The sequence below is a fragment of the Opisthorchis viverrini genome (assembly GCF_000715545.1).
Source record: "Opisthorchis viverrini unplaced genomic scaffold opera_v5_280, whole genome shotgun sequence".
NCBI lineage: Eukaryota > Metazoa > Platyhelminthes > Trematoda > Opisthorchiida > Opisthorchiidae > Opisthorchis > Opisthorchis viverrini.
Window position 1 is genome coordinate 502,769 of NW_008751939.1, and position 24,379 is coordinate 527,147.

General features: G+C 41.5%; 2 protein-coding genes across 2 annotated transcripts in view; both read left to right on the plus strand.

Annotated features, from left to right (window-relative positions):
- Positions 1-990: 990 nt before the first annotated feature.
- Positions 991-1,382, plus strand: T265_14869 (hypothetical protein; the record flags this gene model as incomplete). Its single annotated transcript, XM_009175604.1, has 2 exons — positions 991-1,176; positions 1,227-1,382. Coding segments are annotated over 2 exons (342 nt in total), but the record flags the coding sequence as incomplete, so codon positions are not given.
- Positions 1,383-4,275: 2,893 nt separating this feature from the next.
- Positions 4,276-24,379, plus strand: part of T265_14870 (hypothetical protein) — a gene marked incomplete at both ends in the record, with an annotated part of 78,005 nt that continues 57,901 nt past the window's right edge. Inside the window, 14 exons of the mRNA XM_009175605.1 lie at positions 4,276-4,525; positions 5,247-5,642; positions 8,196-8,348; positions 8,941-8,956; positions 9,513-9,676; positions 9,778-9,873; positions 10,452-10,722; positions 11,598-11,869; positions 12,121-12,206; positions 13,839-13,929; positions 14,991-15,207; positions 16,258-16,505; positions 20,051-20,478; positions 21,141-21,285. Coding sequence (XP_009173869.1) covers positions 4,276-4,525; positions 5,247-5,642; positions 8,196-8,348; positions 8,941-8,956; positions 9,513-9,676; positions 9,778-9,873; positions 10,452-10,722; positions 11,598-11,869; positions 12,121-12,206; positions 13,839-13,929; positions 14,991-15,207; positions 16,258-16,505; positions 20,051-20,478; positions 21,141-21,285 — 2,833 coding nt within the window. The remainder of the gene's footprint in view (positions 4,526-5,246; positions 5,643-8,195; positions 8,349-8,940; positions 8,957-9,512; positions 9,677-9,777; positions 9,874-10,451; positions 10,723-11,597; positions 11,870-12,120; positions 12,207-13,838; positions 13,930-14,990; positions 15,208-16,257; positions 16,506-20,050; positions 20,479-21,140; positions 21,286-24,379) is intronic.

A 24,379-nucleotide genomic window follows, 5' to 3' on the forward strand; every position in this document is an offset into this window, starting at 1 on the left:
CAGGCCAGTTGGGATTCAGACCGTTGATTGATTGTATTCACAATTAAAAATGAGTACATACGGACTAGTCGGTCAGTCAGCTTAGAACCATGTACCAAGCATACGCTAGTATGGTTGATTCGACGGCACAGCTCACTTTCAGACTGGAGAATGCGTACGGTGAAGAATCAAAATGGAGGAATGGATTGCAGAAGCAATCCATAATTTCGACAAGTTCACTTAAAAGTAGTTAACTGATAGTTCTCTTGCATGGGGGAATCGTCCAGCTGTAACACCCTTTCGGTGCCTAGTCTCCGTGCCAGCGAAGGAAACATGAGTGTCGAGCTTGCGCCAGGTTGCAATAGCCTAGACACTGGCAGTCGAGACACCCGAGATAGGCTCAAAACACGGATCTTCTGGTCAGTAATTTTGCGCCTTAACCACTGAGTCCAATGAGGGGAGAGGCTGGGACAGATCTGATTTCGTCGCTCGATTCGGATATTGACTGCTGCGACAAGTTTCTCTCGTGATGGACTCAAAAGGTTTACATCCATGATGACCTCAAATTCAGTTTGTTTCAATTTATCAGCTATAGATCATGTACCATGGGTGCATTGGTTCCATCTGCTTCAGGTTGGATAATCGGAAGGTGGGAGAGCGTGCAAAACCTTTGATTACTAATTACTTGACGGAACTGACTACCGTCGGAAAAATAGGAGCTGTTTTGAAGAAAAGGGCAATGCAGTTAAATTGCGTCGCAAACGACGAACAATGCACGATGTTTGAATTGATCTGGCGGCTCCGTGAATTAGCTCAGAGGTGACAGGATCAATCAAGGTCGACTGATAATGCGATCTGTCGATACAAGTTATTTTTTAGTTAATGAGTGTATACAATGAAAATATGCCACAATAAGTTGGCGTATGATGAGTGACCTGCCAATTTTAGTGTGTTATTAATCGTACCTAAACAGCCGTTCCCTCATTCATTTTCTTTCGACACATACAGACGATGAGGCCTTTGTCGGGTAAGGAGGGAGGAACGCTCAAACATATGGAAGCACTTGGAGTCCGCATTACACCAGGAATTATTCACTTTTCTGATGTTCGCACATCAATCACTCAAGTGATGACTGTCCAAATTCACAACATCTCACTGAATACAAAGCAAATACGAGTTTATCCTCCTAAGTCTGACGTGAGTTTATCTAGTTCATTCTGGAGATTCCATCCTATTGTCCACTTTAGGACCTGAAACTTATAAATGAATCCTTTGAAAGGCCGATTGCTGCCGGGATGAAAAGTTCCGTGTGGGTAAAGCTGCATTTGAAGCACGATGGTGCTGACTTTGAAGACCGTCTGGTTATCACCGTAGATGGAGAAACGCAGATGTTGCCGATTTTGGTGTAAGAAAGCCTTGAATAATATTCATCACAACAAAAGATCCGTTCCCAAGCCTTATCTGGATTTGCCACAAAAAATAGATTTTGGCGCGGTTGTGCCCAAAAACCGGATTGTCAAAAGAAGTTTTTCGATTAGAAACCTTGGAAATGTACCAGGGCACTTCCGGATCGATGAGAATAATGAAAAAATAAAAATTACTCCATCCTATGGCATTGTTCCGCCGAATTCATCGAAGAAGATCACGGTATGGTTACACATTCATCTTGCAACTAACGTATTACTTGTTTAGATAAGTTTCCTTCCGGGGACCGAGCAAATTTTGACCTGTTCAATACCGTGAGTGAACGCGCCGCTTTCAAGCATAAGGCTTTTTAGGATTGAACTTGAAGGCTCTCAGAAAAAGATCATCGAAATCACTGCGAACGTGGTGCAACCTCAGCTCATTCTGAAAGCAACTAAACGTAGTCAATTTTCCATTTACTCAAAGGTTCCAGATGATAAAGAGCTTTTTTCGAAAAGCCTGCATGCAGAGAATAGTGTGCTCATCAATGTTGGTCCGATTTTCCATAATGCAGCACGAGTATTCCACTGGAACATTTTGAATCAGTCACCTGAGCCATCGAAATTTGTATGCGTCTTATCGGATGAACTTCATCAGGTAAGCATCTAGGGATATAGTTGCAGACGGCTAGTTATTCATAAGTTCTTGCCAGCCAACAGGCAATGGCTCGCCTTGCAGGACGGGATCCGACCAAAACACTCGGCTTTGCACTGTGCGGTTGTCTGGCACAATTAAGATCAATGTACGTCGATACCTTAAACAATGTTTATTTGTCTTATTAGCATACGCTCCAACAAACTGCAGTTCTGGGAGTGATGAGGACGGGTTTTATCTAGATCTGTCAAGATTGCTTCGATCAGCCCTACATAGAAAATTAACAATTTAGCGGTCCAGTTTACAGTTTTCCAAGGGACCCTTTGAACCTTATCGTCAGTATTTACTTAGGGGAAACTGAGCTTACCATAGCGCTGGGTATCACTGTAAGCCGTTTCGTCCCGACTGAACTGGAAGTGTTCAGTTTAACGTTGAGAAAATCTGCAGACAGGCCTACTTTACCACAATCTCTAATCCAAAAAAGCCAACGTCTCATAATGCGAACAGGAATGCTTGGGCATCTCACAAACTGCAGCAAAAATACACTATGGTTTTCCGGTACAAGTGCACTTAACGCAAACTCGGAATGCCGCCAGACTGATTTGTTTCCTTCTGGTTGTTCTCAAAACGTGCCTTTGTTCCTTACTCAACTTCTTTTGCGGTAAGCATTGTTTTGGAGTTTTAGTTTAACAAACATCCATTTTACAAGGAAGTATTTAACAAGGCTCAGTTTATTTACTATTGGCTGAGGGCTCATTCTGATTTGCTCCATATCCATCAGGACACAACCGAGAGGAAAATCGATATCGTCCAATTTAGTAGGTCTGCGCACGTTTGTTCATAACAGAATTTGCCCCAGTAGAAAAACTCGTTCACTAGCAAATGAACATCGTAAAGTGGTCACACAATATTGATTCTTATATAGCAACGTGTTTGTTGATTAGCATTACATCTAGTCATAGCAATAGGTAATTTGTAATCCATGGAGAAGCGTCGATTCGGTGCACTGTTGCATCTTCCATGGGTTGTGGTGGTGTCACATGTTCCAAACGTAGGGTGAGAAAATCGCCGGTTAGCATTTGTACTAAGGTGATGAAAATTGACTACAATAATAAACACATATACTCAGTAGTTTTTGGCATGATTGCGAACTATCAAGGATCCAAATATCGTGAAACGATTTGCAAGGCCAAAAGCTAAGGAAGCATTAAGCCCTTTTTCGTCATCTTCTAAACATGGATATTGTTTCGTGTCAATGTCATCAGATGGGATCTTAAAAATTGTATTCCTTTGGTTGGTTCACCATTTGAGCCGATTTACAGTAGTATTCTGCTTCTTAGGTTTGATGCTTTGGAAGATAGTCATTAGGGCAAAGCTGTGATCACAACACACCGTAGTCAAGACATATGCTACCGACTTTTCGGTCCTAAATTTCTTCCCCCTTAAAGGACCCGAGTGACTGTTGTATAGTTTCAAGACTATGGTCTTCGAACCACAGCTTATCTATACCAAGTAATCTTTTCGAAACTTTGTCAGTGGAAATGCTACAAACTGGATTTGCGAGTGATTGTTCGATGTCGTATCTTGTTGAACTCAAACATTAGGACATCACCTTGGCTAACAGTTTTTGCATAATTAATACTACCCCTGGAAATGGCAAGTTTCTTCGCAATCCGTTTCTGTTATTAGATGATCTCCCAGACTCACGTCATCGATCTGAAGTTGAAAACGCCTAAAGGCACTCCGGAAATGTTACAGCATTTATCTATAGTTCTCATCGCCAAAGCCTGGCACATAACTTTTTGTGGTTGAGTCACTGGACACTACGTCTTTGCTGCATGCATTCATGGGGTTGCTGTACGAATCAAATCTTCAGAACTGGGAAACTCAAGACATCCCACAAAGAAAAATTGTACGCATTTTGTTGACATCAATAAATCTGTGACCTGAAGCCGAGTGAAAGAAGAGAGACATTATTCTGTGGTTTGTTACTTGGAATTGTAAAAGAACACTAGCTTCAGCGAAATAGTTTCCAGATAGTTATCGAGTATTTTTCTGAACAAACATACTTTCAGGATATGTCACCTCTTGAAGAAATGCGAATACTTATTTGGTTTTTGTCAACAGAACGATGTCCATTGCTGTATCAATTTTGAGTCGTAAATAACTAATGAAATTATTCAAATTATAAGTTCCCTTGTTTAATTCGTTCAAATTACGAATTTTCCTGATTGTTAGACCATTCATGCTGGTAACGAACAAGTGAATCCGGTTAATCTCTGGGAATCATCAGTAAGGATATGTCCTCCCTACGGTGAGCTGCAACCATATGAGGAACTGCCAATGAAGCTTCGGATTCGACCACGCTTGAGACCGCCTTCAAAGGGGTTTATCAATAATCCAGAAAACCCACCTTCTACGCCGTTTGCGCTTTGCGTTCGCGTACACATCGTGGAGCCATCTGCACTCCCTCATTTACAAATTTCAAGTATGCCCGTGTGTATTTCAATGGCATCTTACTGCATAGTTTTATAAGAAGGTTATATTCCATCCGTCAATAACATCCCCGCATTGTAGAAGTGATTGAATTATGCCAAACGTTTATTTCAAGAAACTGCTGGTTAAAGTCCATCAGTTGATTTGTCGTTCTTTGAGTTATTGTTGGGCTTTAATCAACCAGAATGACAGCAGGTCTTACGAAACACTTTGAACAATACCACTGATGTCAGCAACAGTGATTAAGTATGTTAGCAGATTTCCCCTTTGATGACTAAAGTGAGCTGATTCGTCCTTGCTCGACAGTCTGTCATGCTTTGTGACGACAAAGAAAGTTACTCTCCGAATAAGATGGTTTGATCAAGCCTATTGAACACGTGGTCAAATGAATGTTTCCAAGAACATCTCGGTGAATTCGCCAGACATCTGTGGGACGTAACAGCTTGCCTTGTGGCCTAAAGCACAAGGCCGTTGAGAAATACTGATATGCTAGTTTTCCATGGATATTGAAAATTATCAAGCACAATTCTAGCCTCAGATTGTCAACCCAATTGCCACACTAAATTCGGTGTTTTCACAGCCTCAGAGATAAACAAAACATTCTATATCCTCAGATATTTCTGGCCTTTGGAATAAGCAAGCTACATACCTAACTTTTGAATTCAGCACATCAACAATAAGGGTTAAGTTATGTTTCCGTCGTTCTATTCTAGCAATAAAAATTGATAAGGATCATTTTTATCTTCCATCAGATTGTGCTTCGTGTCCAAGCCCTGAGATTCTAATCACGGGTAGGGTTGTACCCGTCCAGGTCAGTATCGAACCTTCTACCGAAGTGAGCGAATTAAAGGATAACGTTAACAACAAAGAGTCTGATAATCCAATGAAGACAATTTCGGTGCCTGGCAATAGGATTTTGATGGACTTTGGTCAATGCATTATTGGAAAAACACGAAAAATGAAGTTTTGCATCAGAAACCGATCTGCCGAGATCCCATTGGCGTACTTCCTACCAAGCGTGGCTCACTTCCACACTAGCCCCAGCAATGGTCACATTCCGCCCAATGATCGTGTAGCAATCGACGTAGCGTTTAATCCAAAACAATGCGGTACGTTCGAGATTTATCTCCTCTTTTCTGTTGTCTAGTATTAACGCTTTCTTATCGCTGCCTTATACAGCAGTCTGTAGGATGTTAACACGAAAACAGCATTAAAACAGAGTTTGTAGTCGAAAGAAAGTGACACCTACTGGGTGTGAAAACAAAAATAGACTGCTCCTACAGATTCAGCTGTTCTGGATAACTCCGTTAGTTTCAGTACCGGAAACCAGAACTGTTACCGAAGCAGTCATGACAGACCTTGGTAAAACTAATTTTTAGCAGCAACAGTGCTGCAGTCTATCTGGACAACAACGCTTCAGACACATAAATTAGCCCTAGTGACTGCAAGATGGGTAGTTCGGCCATAGGGCATAAGCTGCCAAACCTACCCATTCAAACGGTAGAAAGTCCCTTTCCACATATATGAAATTTTCTTTTTTTATATCCATTCAGTTGTTCTATAGTGTTCCAATTTTATTTTAACAATAGCACAATGTGTTCACCCAGGTCGTCACCATTATTTTAACCGCTGAGTATCTGCTGGTCTGAGGTCGAGATTCCGAAAAAAAAATCCGTTCATCATTTTGCATCGTTGCTGGAACTATGGGTCTACCCAGTCCATTAAAGAAGTTTGGCGCTGTTTGAGATGTCATTGTTTCTGGATGTTCCTTGCAAACAGTCGGTGGAAAACATTAACTTCAGTCGCCAACGTGCCAAGTCAGGTCAAACCAAGTCGGGTCTAGCTTTGTTCACCTGGGCGTAAAATTACACTGTACTTAGTAAAGTATGTGTAAACATAAAAAATAAAAACCGAACAATGATCTGTTCTTATGTAGAATTGATCCTAGTAGGAACATTGCCCTCAGACCAGCTACTCAAAATGTGCTAATAATTAGTATTAGGGCCACGCATTAGGGGCACGGTTACGGAAGAACGGGATGAACTTGAAAGCTGACCGAAATTTTGGGGATCGAAATGGGACTAAACATAGGAGAATGTGTGTGTTCTATGGAATCTCCATTTCAAAATCACAGCAAGCGTCATTGTGGAAGTGGGACCTGGTTAGTTCTGGGCACAATTCTGGTTGGGACTCATCAGGCACATACTTGGAGACCAGTCTAATAACACTTTGTTTATCAGTGGCTATTTCTCACACCAATATGAGAACATCACAAACGAGCGAGTCAGCTGGGTTCCAGGTGAGTCTCTCGGAAAACCAAATTAATTTGCAAATGAGTGTATATTCGCAAATTTCGTGCAATTTGGTTTCAAGTAGAACATAAGGTTGACGGAAACCCAGGGACTGCGCCTACCTGATGAACCCCAAAACGGGCGAAACCGGTCATGGACTGTCGACGGATTTTCAGCAACCATATGAGTAGTACATTACAAAGATATCATCATCATCATCATCATCATCATCATCATCATCAAAGACAGCAACATCAGTGTTGGCACTGATGCTTCACTGCCGTACATTACAAAGATATGAATTGAAGTGGCTTAATTTACACGACCAAATCTCTGTGAAACCTTACTGCGCTTTCCAATCGTCGCCTAAAGAAGTGGACACCAGGTGTCGTACATCGACACAATACTCCTCAGTTACGTAGTCCAGAGAGATATGATGAAGACTGTACTCAAAAAAAGCGCCATTCGACTCTGCATACCATCTTCAAAGGTGCACTAATGGGGATCCGAAGGCAACGGGTTGGAAATATACGACTAATCTGGATGTTTTTTGAGAGATCTGGAGCGATTATGCTACCGGTGATCAGGCCTGTTACTACTTCAAGTCCGTGTCATAAAAGTATTGCCACAAAAATAACTCAATCCGAAACTAGCCAGCTGTAGCTGTAATAAGCAACCCTGTGGAAAACGAATAAACTTCGTTTGATACCGTATAGTCGAAGCTGCTAAAAATCTGACGCCTTCTACTAATCTGCTTACGTCCGAAAAGGATGAGTTAATAATAAACGGTTAATAAACGGTTTAATAAACGGTTAACATAGGTGCCAGGTTCAGAAGCTTTTTCCCTCGTTGGGTCTTCTTTTCAAAGGGAAAAGGCCATCCATTCACATTCGTCGGTAGATCCTTGGATAATTTTTTGCTTTGTTCCCAAGAGTCACTCAAGAGAGAGCTTGGTGTTGGTGCGAGTCTTCAAGATACATTCTTCCGAAAATTGCATACCTATTTGGTACTGATAAATCTGTAGTGGTTGAATGAAAGTTTGAATAAGACATGACACCTTAAAAGGTCCGAAAGTCCGGGTCGGATATCAGTTCTGATGCAAGTTGTTCCACTACGCCGTCAGAACTCGTGCCGTCATGCTATCCATGGTCTCAGGCGGCAATCGATCAACCAATCGTGTTGAAGGGCACCAAACACCGAAGCCGTAACAAGCCACAAAATAATCTTATATGTTAGAATCTTAACAGATGTTACTAGGTTATAGGTGCGAAACTGAGCTTTAGGAGCAATACTTTGAAGAAATGAAGTCCGCGTTTCCTTAGTTACCTACTCCAGTGCGTATTCATTCGTGAATCATACATTCTTCTGCAGGTGCACATTCAATTCGTCAGCAAGTACTGTTGCTCGACGACTGTCAACTCAATGACAACGCTAAATCTAAAGCGGTGATTTTCAAGACCTATTTGACGCTTTGCGGCTCCGCAGTCTTGGGGGCAATCAAACCAACGATTAAATTCAATCCAGGTATGACTTTTTGCAACCTTTCTGATGTGAATACATTCTGCCCGGGAATTCACCGTGGTATCATTACATTCTGATTACAGAAGCCCACTGATTCACTTCGATTGTAGCATTCTAGAACACTGTTTCAGTATTATTATTGCATGGAATTCACTTGATTTAATTTTAGGCGAAAAATAACCAGTGTCTCAATTTATCCAGTCTTTCGCTTAAATTTGTATGTTACGCGTGCTTAAAAATTACCATCCAAGTATTTAAAAACCCTGATCATATTTGAACAATGAACTTATGTTGGATTTTCAGGCTTACCAGTGGGAAAAGTAAAGTAGTAGCGTATGAGGACCGGAGACATTTAGTACGTTGTGATCAAAATTTAGTCGCTAATGTTATGAATGCTAAGGCCACAGACAGTCACATGGTTCACCGAGGGTCTAATCCATTTGAACTAACATCAGCTGTGATTCATTGATTCTACAGAATTTGTGCCGCATAGCTGGCCGAAAGCACAGTTTTCACGGAGTGTGTAAAAGATAAGCAGTTGTAGTTTCAAATGAGTGGAAGTTGAATGAAAACGTCGATGTCCTTTTAATTTAAGGTTGCCAAATAAAACTGTATGTTGATTGTTTCGAACCCCAGTAACAGGGCCATTTTCAAAGTAAACTTCAAACCTGATTCAAATACTCGTTTCAGAAGAGCCTTGTAAATAATCGGTATTTTTTATTTGGGCAACGTTCCGCTTTTGACACAAAAGCTTCATCAGGCCAAGTGAGCAGGTTACCAAATTGGCCAGGTTATAAGGCAGAGAGGGAACCAATCAGTAAGTCAGTCCTCTTCAGAATATCACACTAGATCAGTGTTAAGTGTCAATTACGGCTCTTGTCGGTTAGTGAAGCTGTCAAAATCTTGCTTTGGTGGATTGGGGGGGGGGAATTCTGATCGGGTTTGTTTCCGTTAATATTCACTTCAGGGTGCTTCGGTTGATGATTCACTTCGGCTATCACTGGTATATTTTCCCAGGTTTTTGTGGGGTCTTGAGTGCTCCGACAATTTAGTTTGAGGGCTTGAGATCAAATGGAATCCAGATGATGACTACTCTTCCTTCTGATGACCGCACACCAACACGTGTCAACTCGACTGATTCGGAACCGTTCTCCACACGCTTGCCAGTTCCACACCTATTCTGTTAACGCTGGGATGCTTGGCGATTTCTACCGCCTCGGCGATCAGTCTGTGTGAAGTGGACCGTAGTCCTCGCCTGAAGACCTCAATATTTTCTAAATCTATTCTGTGTTCCGTGTCGAGTGCATGTTCCGCAATCGCCGAGTCTTTCGGTAACGCTTGATATTCATCTGCGTTTCTCGGCGGCCTGTTTATTTTTCTACTGTGCTCTCCGACTCTAATGTGTATTTCCCTGGCCGTCTGTCTTATATAGATCTTGGTGCAGTCATTACACTTGATTTTGTAGACACAGTCCCTGGTTCTGTCTGCCGGGATGCGATCCTTCAATTGCACCAGTGCAGAGCGCAGAGTGTTCCCCCTCTGGAAACCTACTCTAACGTTGGCAGTGTTTAGAATTCTTCGAATTACCTCCGATGTCCCTGGTTTATATGGAATAACAGCTGTCCCGATACGTTCCCTGTTGGGTTTCGCTACCGGTATCAACACCCTTCGCAATTGACGCCTAATCAAGCTGGCTGGATACCCACTACTCCGAAGCTTGTTCATTACTTTAATTTGGGCCGCTGTCTGATCAGGTTCTTCTGTGCACAGGGCCCTTGCAGGCCTGAGCACTGATGAGGTAGTACTGGCGAAAACCAACTTCGGATGGACAGACGAGTAGTTTAAAGCTTTTGTGTCAAAAGCGAAACCTTGCCCAGATAAAAACCACCGATTGTTTACCAAGCTCTTCTGAAACGATGACTTTTCAATCGGTTCCAAACTTTTTCCACTTGACTGATTCAAAGACGCCCATAAATACACAACTATATTTTTATTGACAAGTGTACCTCAGTTTACTTGCGTCTTGCGAGGTCAAAATTTCTGTACAAAAGAAACCTAACTAACACTTTTCAAGATCTTTCGTCTTTCATTCTAACGTTTTGCCAGGCACTGTCCCTCTGGTCAGTAACGAAGTTGGATTTGGTACGGATATTATGCGTTTTGGATCCAACCTTCCTTGTCCAAGAGTAGCGGTGATGAATCAGGGAAAAACTCTCTCACTCAAAGGACTACCAACTCATGCTCACCAAGAATGGAGGAAGTTGCTGGAATACCGGAAACCACATTCCAATACTGATGATTTCAAGTGTCCTCAGGTGGCGTTTCCGAACGATAGAGCGACCAGCTTAAGACCTACAGAAGAAGAAAAGTTGATCAGGTTTGCAAAGATTGTCGAAATACAAAATGAAAGCTCCATTTTACTAGTTTTTTGTAACTGCTAACGAAACCCTACACCACGGCTAATATGTAAGCCTAAGTAACCTGCTCCCTCAGCGGTTGACGAGTAAATCATTGGTTTCTGTAGTGTGAAAAGAATGTTCGACACGGGTGGAGGGACTTCCTCCCTGGCCTATCAATTACTAAATATCCGAGATGGAGTAAGCCATATTCACACAGTTCTGTACACAGTGACAAGATTGCATGGTGTTCCTGGCAATAACCGTTCGAGCTCGTGGTCTAGAGTACTTGTTCATGGTCAGGTTTTGTCTTAGTACCGTAACTTCGTGTATTACCATGTCGCACTGATCTTGTGGACGTAGAAAAGAAAAGTTCATCTGAAACAAATTCTGCGGTTTAACTAGAGTTAACAGTGAACCCAATAACCGCGTACTACCGTGACCAATCGTATGTAGTTGTACTTTTATGAAGAAAAAACCTGTGTTATGGTGACATTTTTTCCAATAGGACTGCGTTCTTTTGGGCGAGATGTCCAAAAAGAATTATTCCTATAACACACTAGTCATCCTGACTGATTGTAGACTATCTGTTGAGATCAAATAATTTTTACTACAAATGAAACATTCATTTCTCTGAAAGTTTATCTGAGGCAAATTATCTGGCACTCAGGTTTGCCCAATAAACTGTAGGATCACAATTAATTTGGGTTCCGGTATCCGGCAATGGTAAGTCAGCATTCGTTGCTGACGTTTGTTTTTATCCCTTTCATTCCTTTGAGAAACGTTCATAAACACGTGACAGTCACTGTTCAAGTTCTAGACGTGTGTAACTTCTGGGCTTCTCCTCCCTCTTCAGAACAATATTTTGCCGTCTTCCTCGGTATACCTACCTGGATCGGGACTACCAGCTAAGTGAAAGTAAACTGAAGTTAAAGGTAGCCAACACTCAATTTTACGCGGAATGGATACGTAAACATACTGAGAAGAACATTCAGAAAAGGATGGACACGAGGCTTATGCCTTGGCAGGCCGAGCCGCATCATGGTTTCATCCCTTTGGATATGGAGAACGATGCCTTTTGCATAGCAGTTGACCTGATCAGGAAAGGAGAAGACAATTTGCGGGAAGGTAAGCCAAAGTGTTAGTCACTGGATCCAATGAGGTTTGCTTGAAGTGCATAATTGCATGAAGATTAATATGATCTAATTGGGTCCACTATTTGGCGAACTAATTGGCTTTGAGTGAACAATATCAAAATATCTTTCAATTTTTCTGTTGGCAATTATATTGCTTTCCGCTGAGCCACCATGTTTAGCTGTGCACAGCAATAAGACAGGTGCCCTCATATATTTTGCACGTAAGTACTTTTTCATTCACAGGTAAAAAGAAGCACAAAACGAAGACTTCAACAATATTGACGGCCGAGGATGTAGCAACGAAAAGATTGAAGGCTCTGGAAAAGATAGTGAGTATTCGTTGAAACTCGATTCGTTTGTTCCGGGAACGAATGAAAAACTTTTTATTCCTTCAGACTGCTTGCAGTTGGCAAGATATTTCGAGTGATCCTGTTGGGTTGTGTGCTTTAATTCGCCAAGCATCCAAAACCACCACTTTTATCCTTACTTGTGTTCATGGTAGAAATTCAGTTAGGGCATACCGTCTTAGTGACCACAGAGAGTATGCAACCATTCATTCGGCCCAGAGAGCACTGCATGGCACTATTTTAAGTTAGACAGTTTGAAGTATGTTGAGGAACTAAACTAGGTGCTACTGTGATATATTGATTTCCAGTCCCACTAGTGAATCCGTTGATTTAGTACACCTCAAGGTTCTTCTAAGACGTGACTCAACAGAAGGATATCATCGATATATTCTAAATCATTGATGTAGGACTTAGGCCTAGCTAGTCGCCGGAATATCCCTCCAAAACCGGTCTGAGTGGCCATGAGTTCAGGTTTCTTCACCGAGAAATGGACCTTAAAAAAGTTTTACAGATTCATAGAGACTCCACTGGCTAGCAGGATTATTCACAATGGCTCGCGGTTAATCAAGTTAACGCGGCTCCAAAGTCAATTACTTATGATATGATAAGCTGTTTGAGCCTGGAAGGACGTTCAACTACTCGTCGGAAGGAGGTCATTCGGCCAACGCAGCCTACTCCATGATTTGGTTGCTTTGGCCTCTTATGTGCGTCCAGTGTTTAGTAAGAAATTGTAGCAGAAAGGTCGCGCAACTCGGCAACAACACCTATAAGATTGATTTTATGATAACAATCACCCGTAACGCTCCATTATATTAGTATTAATGTACTGCAATCTCGTAGAAGAGATTCAGTTTTCCAAATTGAGCAAAGCAAGTTTTGGGGTGGTTCGAGGGTGTATGTAATGCATAGTTATTTACTTTTTAGAGGATCTGGTTTTCTTCAGGGCCTTTGGCTATTTATTTGCCTAAATATTGCGGCAATTTCTAGATCATTAGTTGACATTTCATCCCGCGTGAATCCAGTCTCTGCTGAAAATCCAGGAAGCACCGTATAGCTGTCTCATTTTTGACGAAAATCACCAGCAATGACATTACGCGCTTATCATTTTTACTCAGTTGCCCTTATTCGGTTTCTCTTTGTTTGTGCGTGCTCTTCAGGCAGAAAAAATGTCATAAGAATTTCATACCTCTAATGGGTAGAACTCGTCAATACAAAGTTTAAGTCCTAGCCAGTTCAAAATAAAAAAACCTCCAGATTTACCGGTGTCCTTCTTATGGCGCAGGGGGATTAATCGGCCTATAATCGATAGCTCTGAAACGAATTAGGGTGGCTAGCAAATTAAAAGTGGCCTCCGGAGCATTAGTAAGCCGACCAATTTTAGTGTAATGATGGCGTCGTTATATTGGATGAGTTTAGTACAAATACAGCCATTGCCCCCCAGAGGTGTATCCACCTCGTATACTTCCTGTTTGATTATAAACCTATCGTTCATGAACACATGAAGGAAAAGTCTGTGTTGGATTAGACTGAACTAGAGGAGAAACAATCGTTGTTTGTTATGCCGTATTGTGAATGGTAAACTAACCACACTTTGCTTTTTGTTGTCGTCTACAGGGTAAAGTTATTGACGCAACAATAAATGCGGCTAAAGAAAAAGCGTTCACTGAACCGTTGAGTGCAAACGAGTTGTACCAGGTTTCCCTGAGTAAGCAGTGAATTCTTTTTTGTGTCCTAGTTACTGTGAGCACATATGTGTACGGTTTCGCAAAATTCTATTTTTCGGCTTGTTTATGGGATCGTCACACTCCCAGCCTTTAGTGCTATGTTCTGATAAGGAAAGTGAATCCCAGCACAGTACGACGGCCTTACTCAGTTTGAGCACATTGATGTCAGATAAATCAACGTATAACTATTAGAGTGCTGAATGAAAATGTTGAAGTTTGTTACGGGGGAACTTGATTTGAGAAATTCAAAACGTTCTTGATCCTACCAGGTATTCGCAGTAGAATTCACTAATAGTGAGGATATTTTTTGGCAGGAAAGCGTCTGTTTATTCCCATTGCAATGCTTAACGATTATAAAAAAATCGGAATGATGGCAACGATGAAAACATAGAATCAAAGGAAATGAAACGTGGTGACTTGTAGAATGGTACGTGAGAAACTTTCCGAAGCTATTATATAATAGTGTTGCTTACGGATCCGGTATATGCGCTTTTGTATTAGGGCATCAAGCAAACCAGTCAATATAGGACGGCATTGGCGGTTGAATCAAAGGCAAAAATCAGTGCAAGAACTGACTACGAACAAACAAATTTTCACTCCGAGTTATCGTGGATGGTAGACAAATAGCGACGTGCTATACACAGTCCTGACATCGGTCATTAAATACTTTTCAAAAGTAATTTTCTAACATATAGGTCAGCAATGCGGGTCACACTGTTCTCACAAAGCGGCATTTTATCTAAACTCAAAAGTTCGAACAGGATTAAATCCAGACGTTACATCCTGAAGCACAGATGAAGCCACTGTTTGAAAATTATCAATGACGACCAGGTTGTTTTCATCCACTAGTACGGACATGTTATTTTAGTTTAAACGAAACATTTCTCAAAAATAAAACAATGGGAATGAGAATAAGGATTCATATTCGTGCATCACAAGGATCGTTACTGTCTTAACATCTGATACTGTGAGTGATGAACAAATAGGAAACTGACGAACGAACGACACTCCTTTGCCCATATTTTATTCATTTTTTGACAAGGTCCAAATTCCATCGACTTTGGAGATTTGTGTCGTGGCACCACAAAAACGCAACAAGTTCAGCTGAACAATCCGACTAACCGTCAATTTCTGGTAAAAATGGAGGTAGAAGACAAGACATTATGTGATACTTCACTACCAATCTATGTGGTCAAACCACTGACCACCATTGAAATACCCGTGACTGTCCAATGTCATGCTATCGGGCGAGTTCAGTAGTAAGTCAAAGTGTTTACTTTTATAAAGTTGGTGGAACTTCACGGTTTTGTAAATCTTTAGTGTGGAATAACGCTGAATGCTACCAAAAGTTCTCGAAAGATTTGGGATCAGCTGGGTACTTTTCAGCAAAGTCGGTAATGCCAGCAACGCCATGTAACTTTTTGCTTTTTCAGTTTCAAACTAACATTCTTTTTGAAAAGGTTCGATTTATTTAGCCATGGTGCAGTTTGGTTATATGTACGTTTTTGTAAAATCTTACCAGATTCTGCTGGAATTTACAGTCTTTCCATCGCTATCCGGTAGACTAACAGTCAAACCATCGTCTCTTATCCACACGTCCGCTAGAAACTATTTATGTTCTCAGTTTAACGGACAGGCTCGCAGGGTATCCCGCTGGTAAACACTTTGCTTCTCTGACACTCTTGTATGCCTTTGGAGTTCATAAATGCGTAGGCACTCCAACGGGTCATGTACCTGGATGCATATAACTAGCACCGAAATTAATATGGGAACAAACACGAATGTAGCAAGTAGGCATGTTGCATGCTAACATGTCAGAAAAGTTGAAATGACCAGATAAAGTCACAGTGCACTTCTTTGAAGACTATGACCTCAAGATATCAACATCGGGCGGCTGGGACAAACAACACAATATATTGTGGGACCAGTGAGTGCAACATGTACACATGCCATTACAAAGCCTCTGAGGTCATCGATAACACAGTGTCATAGACACAGCCGACTGGGTGACACATATAACTAATCTTCGGTTTGTCGCACACTCCTGAACCCAAGAAATCCACCGAACCAATTTTGTCCAAGATCAGATGGACAATCTTGTACACTCTGAAGGTATTACCGACAACTGTCCACATTCGAACCACATTTTCCCACCGTTTTCTCGGCCGTTTGTTGCTGTACGTCCGTGTTCCACATTTTGTCTGCTTCGCTGATGAAAACGATAGCTTTTGGTCTATGTATTCTTAGTGTTCTGATCAAAGTAGAGGATTCTGGAAGACTTAACTTAGTAATCTCATCTAATCTTTCAGTAACGCGAATTTCTCCATCAGCGGACAGTACTACAAAACTGTTTTGATCACCGCAAACGGAGTTCCACATCGGCTAGAAGTTAATCCCTCGGTTTTGGAGTTGGATCTCACACATTTTCAGAGCCGAACTAACAAAGGGTGTGTACTGCGAACGAGAGTGGAATTGTTCAACCCTCTGAATGTGTCAACTGCATTCAGCTGGGAGCAGATAAATGAAGACGCTTCATTCAGCATTCACTGTGACAAAGGTAGGTGTGGATTGCGGTTGTGTTGTCGCAAGATTATCATTCTGGATAATAGGACAGAAGAGTTTATATATCCTCAACCTTGTCTTTATCCCTCCCTGTATTCAACAAGGCAAACGGAGACACCAACCCAAGTATATGCAGTTCTTTATTTAAAATTCTCACTTTCGCTTTAAACTGAATACGGCTGATATAAAAGTGTTGACACTGTGTTTTCTTCCACAACGAAAATAGCGGAAGTTTGTGAGATGATTTTGCCAGTTAAAACAGTTCGTCGTGTTCACCGTCGATGGCGACTTTTTAGAAGTTACCATCTTTGAGGATGTTCTGACAGAGAAACTCGCTGGGCGTCTTCAGTATTATTCTTTTGCACTCTGAATAAGGCGCACGTGGCAACTTCCGGCTACTAAGCTGAGATGCGAAGGACGTCAAGATGAAGGTCAAGGAGCAGAAGTCCCAGTCATTGATTGGATGAGATCATCGATTGTGAAACAAACATTGTGGGTATAGCTGGTTGCAAAAAGCTTCACAAAGGTTTTGAAATCTTAAAATCTTACCATTAATCGGATGGGCTGAGACTCGTATGAACTGTGTACATCAGTTTCTCAGATGCTCCCGGACTAAAGGTTGCAAAGCCCATTCCAGGCCTCTGATCAATAAGGTTATCAATTGTGTAGTTAACGCTACATCCTCCCAGGGTACAAGTGAATGTTACAGGTGTTGCAGTGGTATCCTCCAGTTTTTGCTTGAAATTTTGCGATGCACACAGTTCTATAACGATGGAACAGTCCTACAGAAGTCTTGGGTTTCAGGCATAGGGAAGCTTTACTTGGAAGTTGAAATCTTTATTGAAACTCCAAAACCTCTCAGATTTTTTCGAAGGACGATTTCATTTTTATTTAACTGACGTGGCTGTGAATAAATATGAAAACTTATTTACAGGTGGAACGATGGGTTTTTTCTATAAACGTCATTTCCCGGTAAATCAGGTACTCAGTGAATTTCTTCAACACTATCAAACTCCCTCCAACATAACCTGACGTGATCGTTATTCGAAGCCTTGAAACCTTTTCTTGGAGTGGTTGAAATTTTGGAAAAGTGTTTGGTGACGAGCTCGAAAATCTTAGCCTCAAAGGTCGCACGCACCATGCGGAATTTCATCTTTTTACCAGTGTGGCACCACGCGAGACAACCGATCGCCTGCGTACGCTGGTGGTATCGAAGAGTATTCTTTTCTTCAGAAGGGGCTTGGTAAACAATCCGTATTTTTTAACTTGGGCATTGTTTCGCTTTTGTAACAAAAGCTTTATCAGACCAAATGAGCAGGTCACCAAGTTGGTCAGGTTTTAAAGCAAACGGAGAACCAGTGAGTAAGACATCTTCATATTAGCGCACTAGATCAGTGTTGGGTGTCAATTAACGATTGTTGGTGGTGAGTGCGGTTTGTTTACCAAGGCTTTCTGAAACGATGACTTCTCAATCGACTGCAAACTTTTTCCGATTGACTGAATATTCTGTTTTTCTTTTCGCGCCAGTTTTTTTGAAGAACTGTTACTGTTTTGCAACAAAATCAAAGCTTTAGGATGCTGAATTCGCCTTACTGGCAAGTATCACAACTGGACAATGACGATTTCTGATGTTAATCAGTTTACTTAAGACGGTAGAGGAACATTGCTGATAGAGTACAGTTTGCCTAATGGACAACGGTGATGGCCAAAGATGCGGTAAACACGCAGATGTTCTCAAGCACCTATCCAGCCCTTACTGCGACATTAGGAGGTAGCCGATAACACACTGACATGTCTGAGTATTCCGCTGAATATATATATATATATATATAGTTGGAAGTAAACCTACATGGTCACATCCTCCTATGTGTTTACGTGATTTCAACCTACTGAAATACAAACACAACGTGCTGTCGACATTGTTAACAACAGCGGTTTCATGTACATCTCCAAATGTTTTTGAATATATGAAACTGCCGGCATTGACCCTAGGAAGAAACACTAGTCTTAACGTTTCCTCAGGAGACTCAGCAAAAACCAGTATTAAATTTACACGAGCGACCCTGTAGGTGAGAATTGTTTCCTGAAATGTACAAAAATACCAGTATCCTAGGTCGCTAAACAGTAGGAAATCGTGGTATAGTGAAACGTACAGTTCTTTTCGGTCAAAAGTGACTAATTCGTCTTAGCCAGCTCCCGCTAAGTGTGACAAACTACACAGTCATCGAGCATTTTGCACAACAGAATAAATGAGTTCCCTAAACTTATGGCATGCGGAGCTGCAACCTGTTGGGAATGACGCATACAAAAGCTGCTCATTATCACTAGCTGTAAAAACCGCGTTCCTGCCATACAATAGTTCTAGCTGCCACAGTATTTCCCGGGATAATTTGGGGAGATGGGACGTAATCTTGTGGGTTCACCGTACTTCGGAAATTAATATTAATCTATGTCGCTGAAACTCGCTTGCCATGTGATATGCTGAGACCGCACCAATATCGCGTTCGAAGCCCTCCCTACGTGTTTGAACCCCAGTTCGAATTTCAGTTGTCTTGGACTAGTCAACGTAACAGTTTACCTCCTTTCGGTGGATTCGTAATCATGCAGCGAACCCTCGACTTCATGAGTGTCATTGAGAAAATATCATATATATATCTGTGCCTATCCTTATTCATTGTCCTTTTTTCAATGCTCTGAGACGAAGAAAATTACGTGTCTTTCGTGTTCACCTTATTTGACAGACTGAGGTAATCTCACTAATTTAGCAGCATTGCACAAGGTTGAGTAGCTCATTTGTCTAACGCTCTTCGACGAAATTATTGATGACACTCGTGAACTGTAGCGATTCTACTGGGTTCCCTTGATGATTTTCATCGACTGGGCAGTTTATGGTTACACGGTAACCTGTCTAGTCAGCCTAGTACTTTAGGAGCTTGTTTTGAGCCTGCGAAGCCTGTCGGACAGTGTCATGCGGTCCAAAGAGTTTGGTGGACAGCGGTAAACAAATGAACAATCGATAACCACTGATGATGCTCTGATTGGTAATATGTCGCTAAGACTGACCGTGACCTTTTAACTGCTGACTCTGGATGTTAATTATATATTGCATCGAATATTCACTTCACAGGTTCTGCGGGATAGCTTGCCTGCAGCCATAAAACTGAAAAACAAGTTGTATGGATTTTTTTCAGTCGACAAGCAACTGATAAGCCCGTAGTTTTAAAAGCTGTCCACTTTGCTGTTGTTGCGATTCTTTTTGCCAGGGGTCCATGAATAACTTGAAACAAGATATGAAATTTGTTTAATTCAACAAAACTGGACCACTAAAATTTCTGGCATTCACCCTTCCTGTGACTGACGTTTTGCATCCTTTTTAATCAAGCCTCGATAAAGTGGAAATTGTTCGTTGTTTCTATGTGTCCAAGAAATTTGTGTATGTTTAAAGGACTAACCGCGGTTTCTTTATTCTAAAATGATAGATGCACTACCTAGGTAAAATTCACAAAACTACGAGTCATAACTAAAATTTCCCAACTGCAGGCACCGTGGAACCCTTTTCCAATCTTGTTTGTGAAGTAGTTCACCATCCATCATTCAACACACCGAAGAAACAGACGTTTCGCTTGAAGGTGCATGATGAACCACCGGATAACAACATTGTAATGCCTACCTTACACAACTTCAACGTATGTGAACAAGTGGATCTCCTCTGTGTTGTCAAACTGCCTCCAAGTGTGGCTGTCTTTGCTGCGAGTAACCTGAGTCTTGGATCAATTGCTTATGCTCTCCCGGTTAAGAGAATTATGCGAATTAACAGTGTGGGCAATGCGCCCGCATTTTGTCGAATAAGTGTGGACGATAAGGTAAAACCGAAACATTCAGTGGTTCAAAGCTCATATGATTATGTTGACTGCTCCATAAAACCAGTTGATTTTGAAATACCTGCCGGAGGCCATGTGGACTTAGAGGTTAGTTATTCTTTTTTGATCTTCTCACCATGTGTTTATTCTACCGTACCGTACTAACCCGACCCTAATGCTAAGCATCTCGTTTGGGAACTATTCACGCAATAATCGACCCATGAATCAATCTGCTGGTTGACTGAAGGTAATTGTGGTATTTAGTTCAGAAAGCAACAAATTATACAACGTCATGCACCCTTGGTATCTCACAGCGTTTTCACTTGAAGTAACGCTTCATAAAACTAGGAGAAGAGCACTTAGAGGGTCAATAAATGCCTTACCAGAATCTTGTTTTGGTATTTAGCCCAGCCATACAAAAGCCCGGTAAAGCCATAGTTCGAAAGTGGAAAATATTCCAGCGAATAGAGGTCTTTTTTTATGGCATTTTGGATGTACTTGTTTTGCATCTCGAGATCTTATAGTCATAATGACTATAGATTGGACCAATTCTGGGAGATAAAATGTTCTCAGTGCTGCAGAGCAATGGTTCCTTTGAAGTGCATGTAAGTGTCAGGAAGCGGGATAAAAACTGCGGTACTGACACAGATGAATAATGCGAAAATTACAATCAATAAAAAGGAACATTGTGATTACTCGTAGTAACAGCCGATACTTTTGTACTGCTTCAGCACTCCTTCCGTGACAATTTATTCTGTCTTTCTCTCCAGGTGGTATGCACGCCGTACTCCATCGGCAAGTTTGAAAAAATTGTCGTACTCCATGGACGTGGGGGAAGGAAAACAAGCTGCTGCATTAGCGGCACGGTGATGACGCCACAAATTCGTTCTTCAACAACATTATTGCAATTTAACGGTATGCCCCTCTACATTGTGACCAGGTTTGCGCACCTTATTTGCTCAAGTGTCAAACCAGACATATCGACGTTCATTACGGAGCACTCAGTTTTGAAAAAAAAACGGTATTACTTTATCATTCCAACGTAGTTTGACGCTTAATATGCTTGACCAATGGGCGACTCTTTAACCCTTATAGACTGTACAGTGCTAAGTGAGCTATCTAGTCAAAAATGCTAATTTTCACTACTTTTTATCCTTAGTTCATATTTTGAATTTCTTTTGTGGATATTTCTACATTCCGTTTAAGTGAAAAGTGTAACAAGTGCTTTCCTATCTGAGGTCAACAAGCTGTTTCGCTAAAATTCAACCTTTGATGGTTCAGCGGGGTTTGTTTCACAGAATTGTTTTGCACCGAACGGTGAACCCACAGGGATGTTAATTATTCCTCCTGAAGAGGGATGGCTGATTCTAGAACGATTCACTTTCAAAAGCTTGTGGGCAAAGACAACCAAGACAAGTGGTGAGCTGGAGAAAATTGCGGGATTTTATGTATATCATGATAAGAATATAAATCGAACACTAAAGAGAATCTAAAGCTTGATTTCGTCTGTTTATAGTCACTCCCACGCTCGAAATTGTTTTCTGATACAACACATATAACATAGCGCGTGGCAGTTTAAGGCTCACATGATTCCACACATGGGCTTTACAATGTACCTTTTGCAACTTCATCATAATATTCTACGACCACAGCCAGTCCATCCAGGTAATGACCCTCATCATCTCTCCGCGTAGCTACCTGAAAACATATGTCCATATCACTTGTTCTGAACACATTGTTCGGCCTCAAGTATGTCAAATTGTGTCCCTTGTTTTAAACTGAGGGTTAAGAAGCAGAGTAATCATCAGACAAGCAAGGATCAGATATTGCCAAAGAATATGGTATTTGTTTGAGTTTACAGCTCAAAAACTGTTTGCTGATTAATTAGTCATGTAAGCTTGCTTAGCTTGGCAGTTGGGCCACATATATTTTGTCGTTAATCAAGGAGATTTCATCGGTGCGCAGATGCGTTTGTTTTTCGGGTCATCTTGCCCACCTTTTTTCAGGAGTGTCACATTTCTAAAAATAAACCCAGGAGATCTCTTGGAGAGACGTTCCCAGAGCTGTCTGAGTCCCCGCTTTAGTTAAATATTTTACAGGGCTACGCAAAATAATCTGATATTGCTAACGTGTGTGAGTGGGTAGTATTCTGGTTAAACAGTGGTTTCATTCTTGATTTCTTTTATTTTGCGTTCCGTCTTCTTGATATTTGGTTTATCAGTAGGAAGAATTTACCTCAGTCCCCTTTCTTACATTTTACTGACCCCTTCTAACTGTGTATTATCTTAACTCAACGTCTCCTCATTTTTGCAATCATATTTTCAGGCGACTGGTCATGCTTTCGATTATTTACGACCACTACGTTGTTCATTTATGCCTACTCGGCTTAAGCTTGTCCGTTGATTTCAACCCCCCTCATATATCCTGCTGATTTCTTCCATTTCTTGTAAAGTTCGCAGCCTGTTGGTTGTGGAGTCCTGTTCGCTAAAGAGGTTGATCGATCAGGTCAGATTTATGGTGCATCTCTGTCCTTGTTTTGGTATATATATACATAGATGTTGTTACAGTTGGATTCGTGTCCCTCGTAATCCTCCTGCATGAAGAGAAGTGAAACATGCTCCTACATTCAAGAGCATGGTCACGGTCTTTTAGAAGGTCTCTTGGCCTCTCTAGGTTCAACAGTGCTCAGAGTCCGGGTAAACTGCGTCCGGGTCCCCTATACTTGTGTCTATTTAGATAACTTCTGTTTCAACTTAATTTGACCTATCATGATCAATTATCAGTGGACTCCCATTTGTAGTCGTCCACTTGACATTCCGCACAATTCTGTTTCAAATGCTAGCCATTAAACAGACAAAGGACGCTGTTTGTTAGCAAGGTATCGGCTTACGAAAACGCCAGCCATAGCTCATCGTCAGAACGGCTCGTCTCTAATATAATGAATGCGCACAAACCTTATCGTTGCGTCACGGGTAGCTCCCCAAAATTGCGACATTTTGCTCCATCGCCTGAACAATCAATAGGGGCACCGAAAGGGTGCAAACCAGATGTATCAGTGTTCGTCGCAAGGATCGCCAGGAATGACTCAGTTTATCAAAATTTAACGCAAGCCGCCTTTTGCTTTGTCTGCAGTCTCACGATCCTCCTCCTCCATGACCTACACAACTATTAAAAATTTGAGCCAGAAGGCTATCGAGAATTGCTATACCGGATTTCTGAGCAGTTCGGAGATAAAAACAGTCAATTATGTGAACGTTTTGATTTACTATACGCCGCAGTTATGGCTGGAAATCAGTAAGGCTTACCGTACTGCCCGTTGTAGTCCGTTCTCCGTGTGAGCCTACTGAACCCATACAGTGTCAAGCCAAAATACGAAAAAAGACACTGGTACGATTTGCCGATAAATAAGCGCGAAAAAAAAATCCCAGGGTCATGTCATGTGTGTTACGGTCTGGGGAGCGATCACAATACGTTGCTCTAGATAACAAGTCATAGTTGTGTGGAAAGCAATTTATGACTAAAGCAGTCATGGTATTGTAGAAAAACGTTTTATTGATGGCATAATCCACGTCTATTTTGTAGGTAATGACAAATTTCATCTTGCTACGTATTTCTGTCTACGACTGACTGATGGTAGTGTTCCATATTTCAAGCCACCACATTTCAGCGTTAGCAGCCTTTATTCTCTCTGGGCCCTCTGGTCAGAAAACCACTCCCAGGATCATATTAGGCATCAGCCTTCGCCAGCTTACACTGATTTCTTCCCATTTCACGACCGTATTGTACTTGAATCAAACTCCAAGCATTTGAATCACGAAGATTTATTCATTTTTTAATCCACTTCATACCTAACAATGTGTTTAGCTTGATGGTGCCTTACTCCAAATCATGCGAGCGTTTGGTGAGCCTCCAAGATTATACGCTGGTCAGAAACCAAAACTGCTCGGGTGTAATGCTCACTAGATCAAGGCATAATCAAAGAACCAAGCATGACGCAAGACTGTAATGT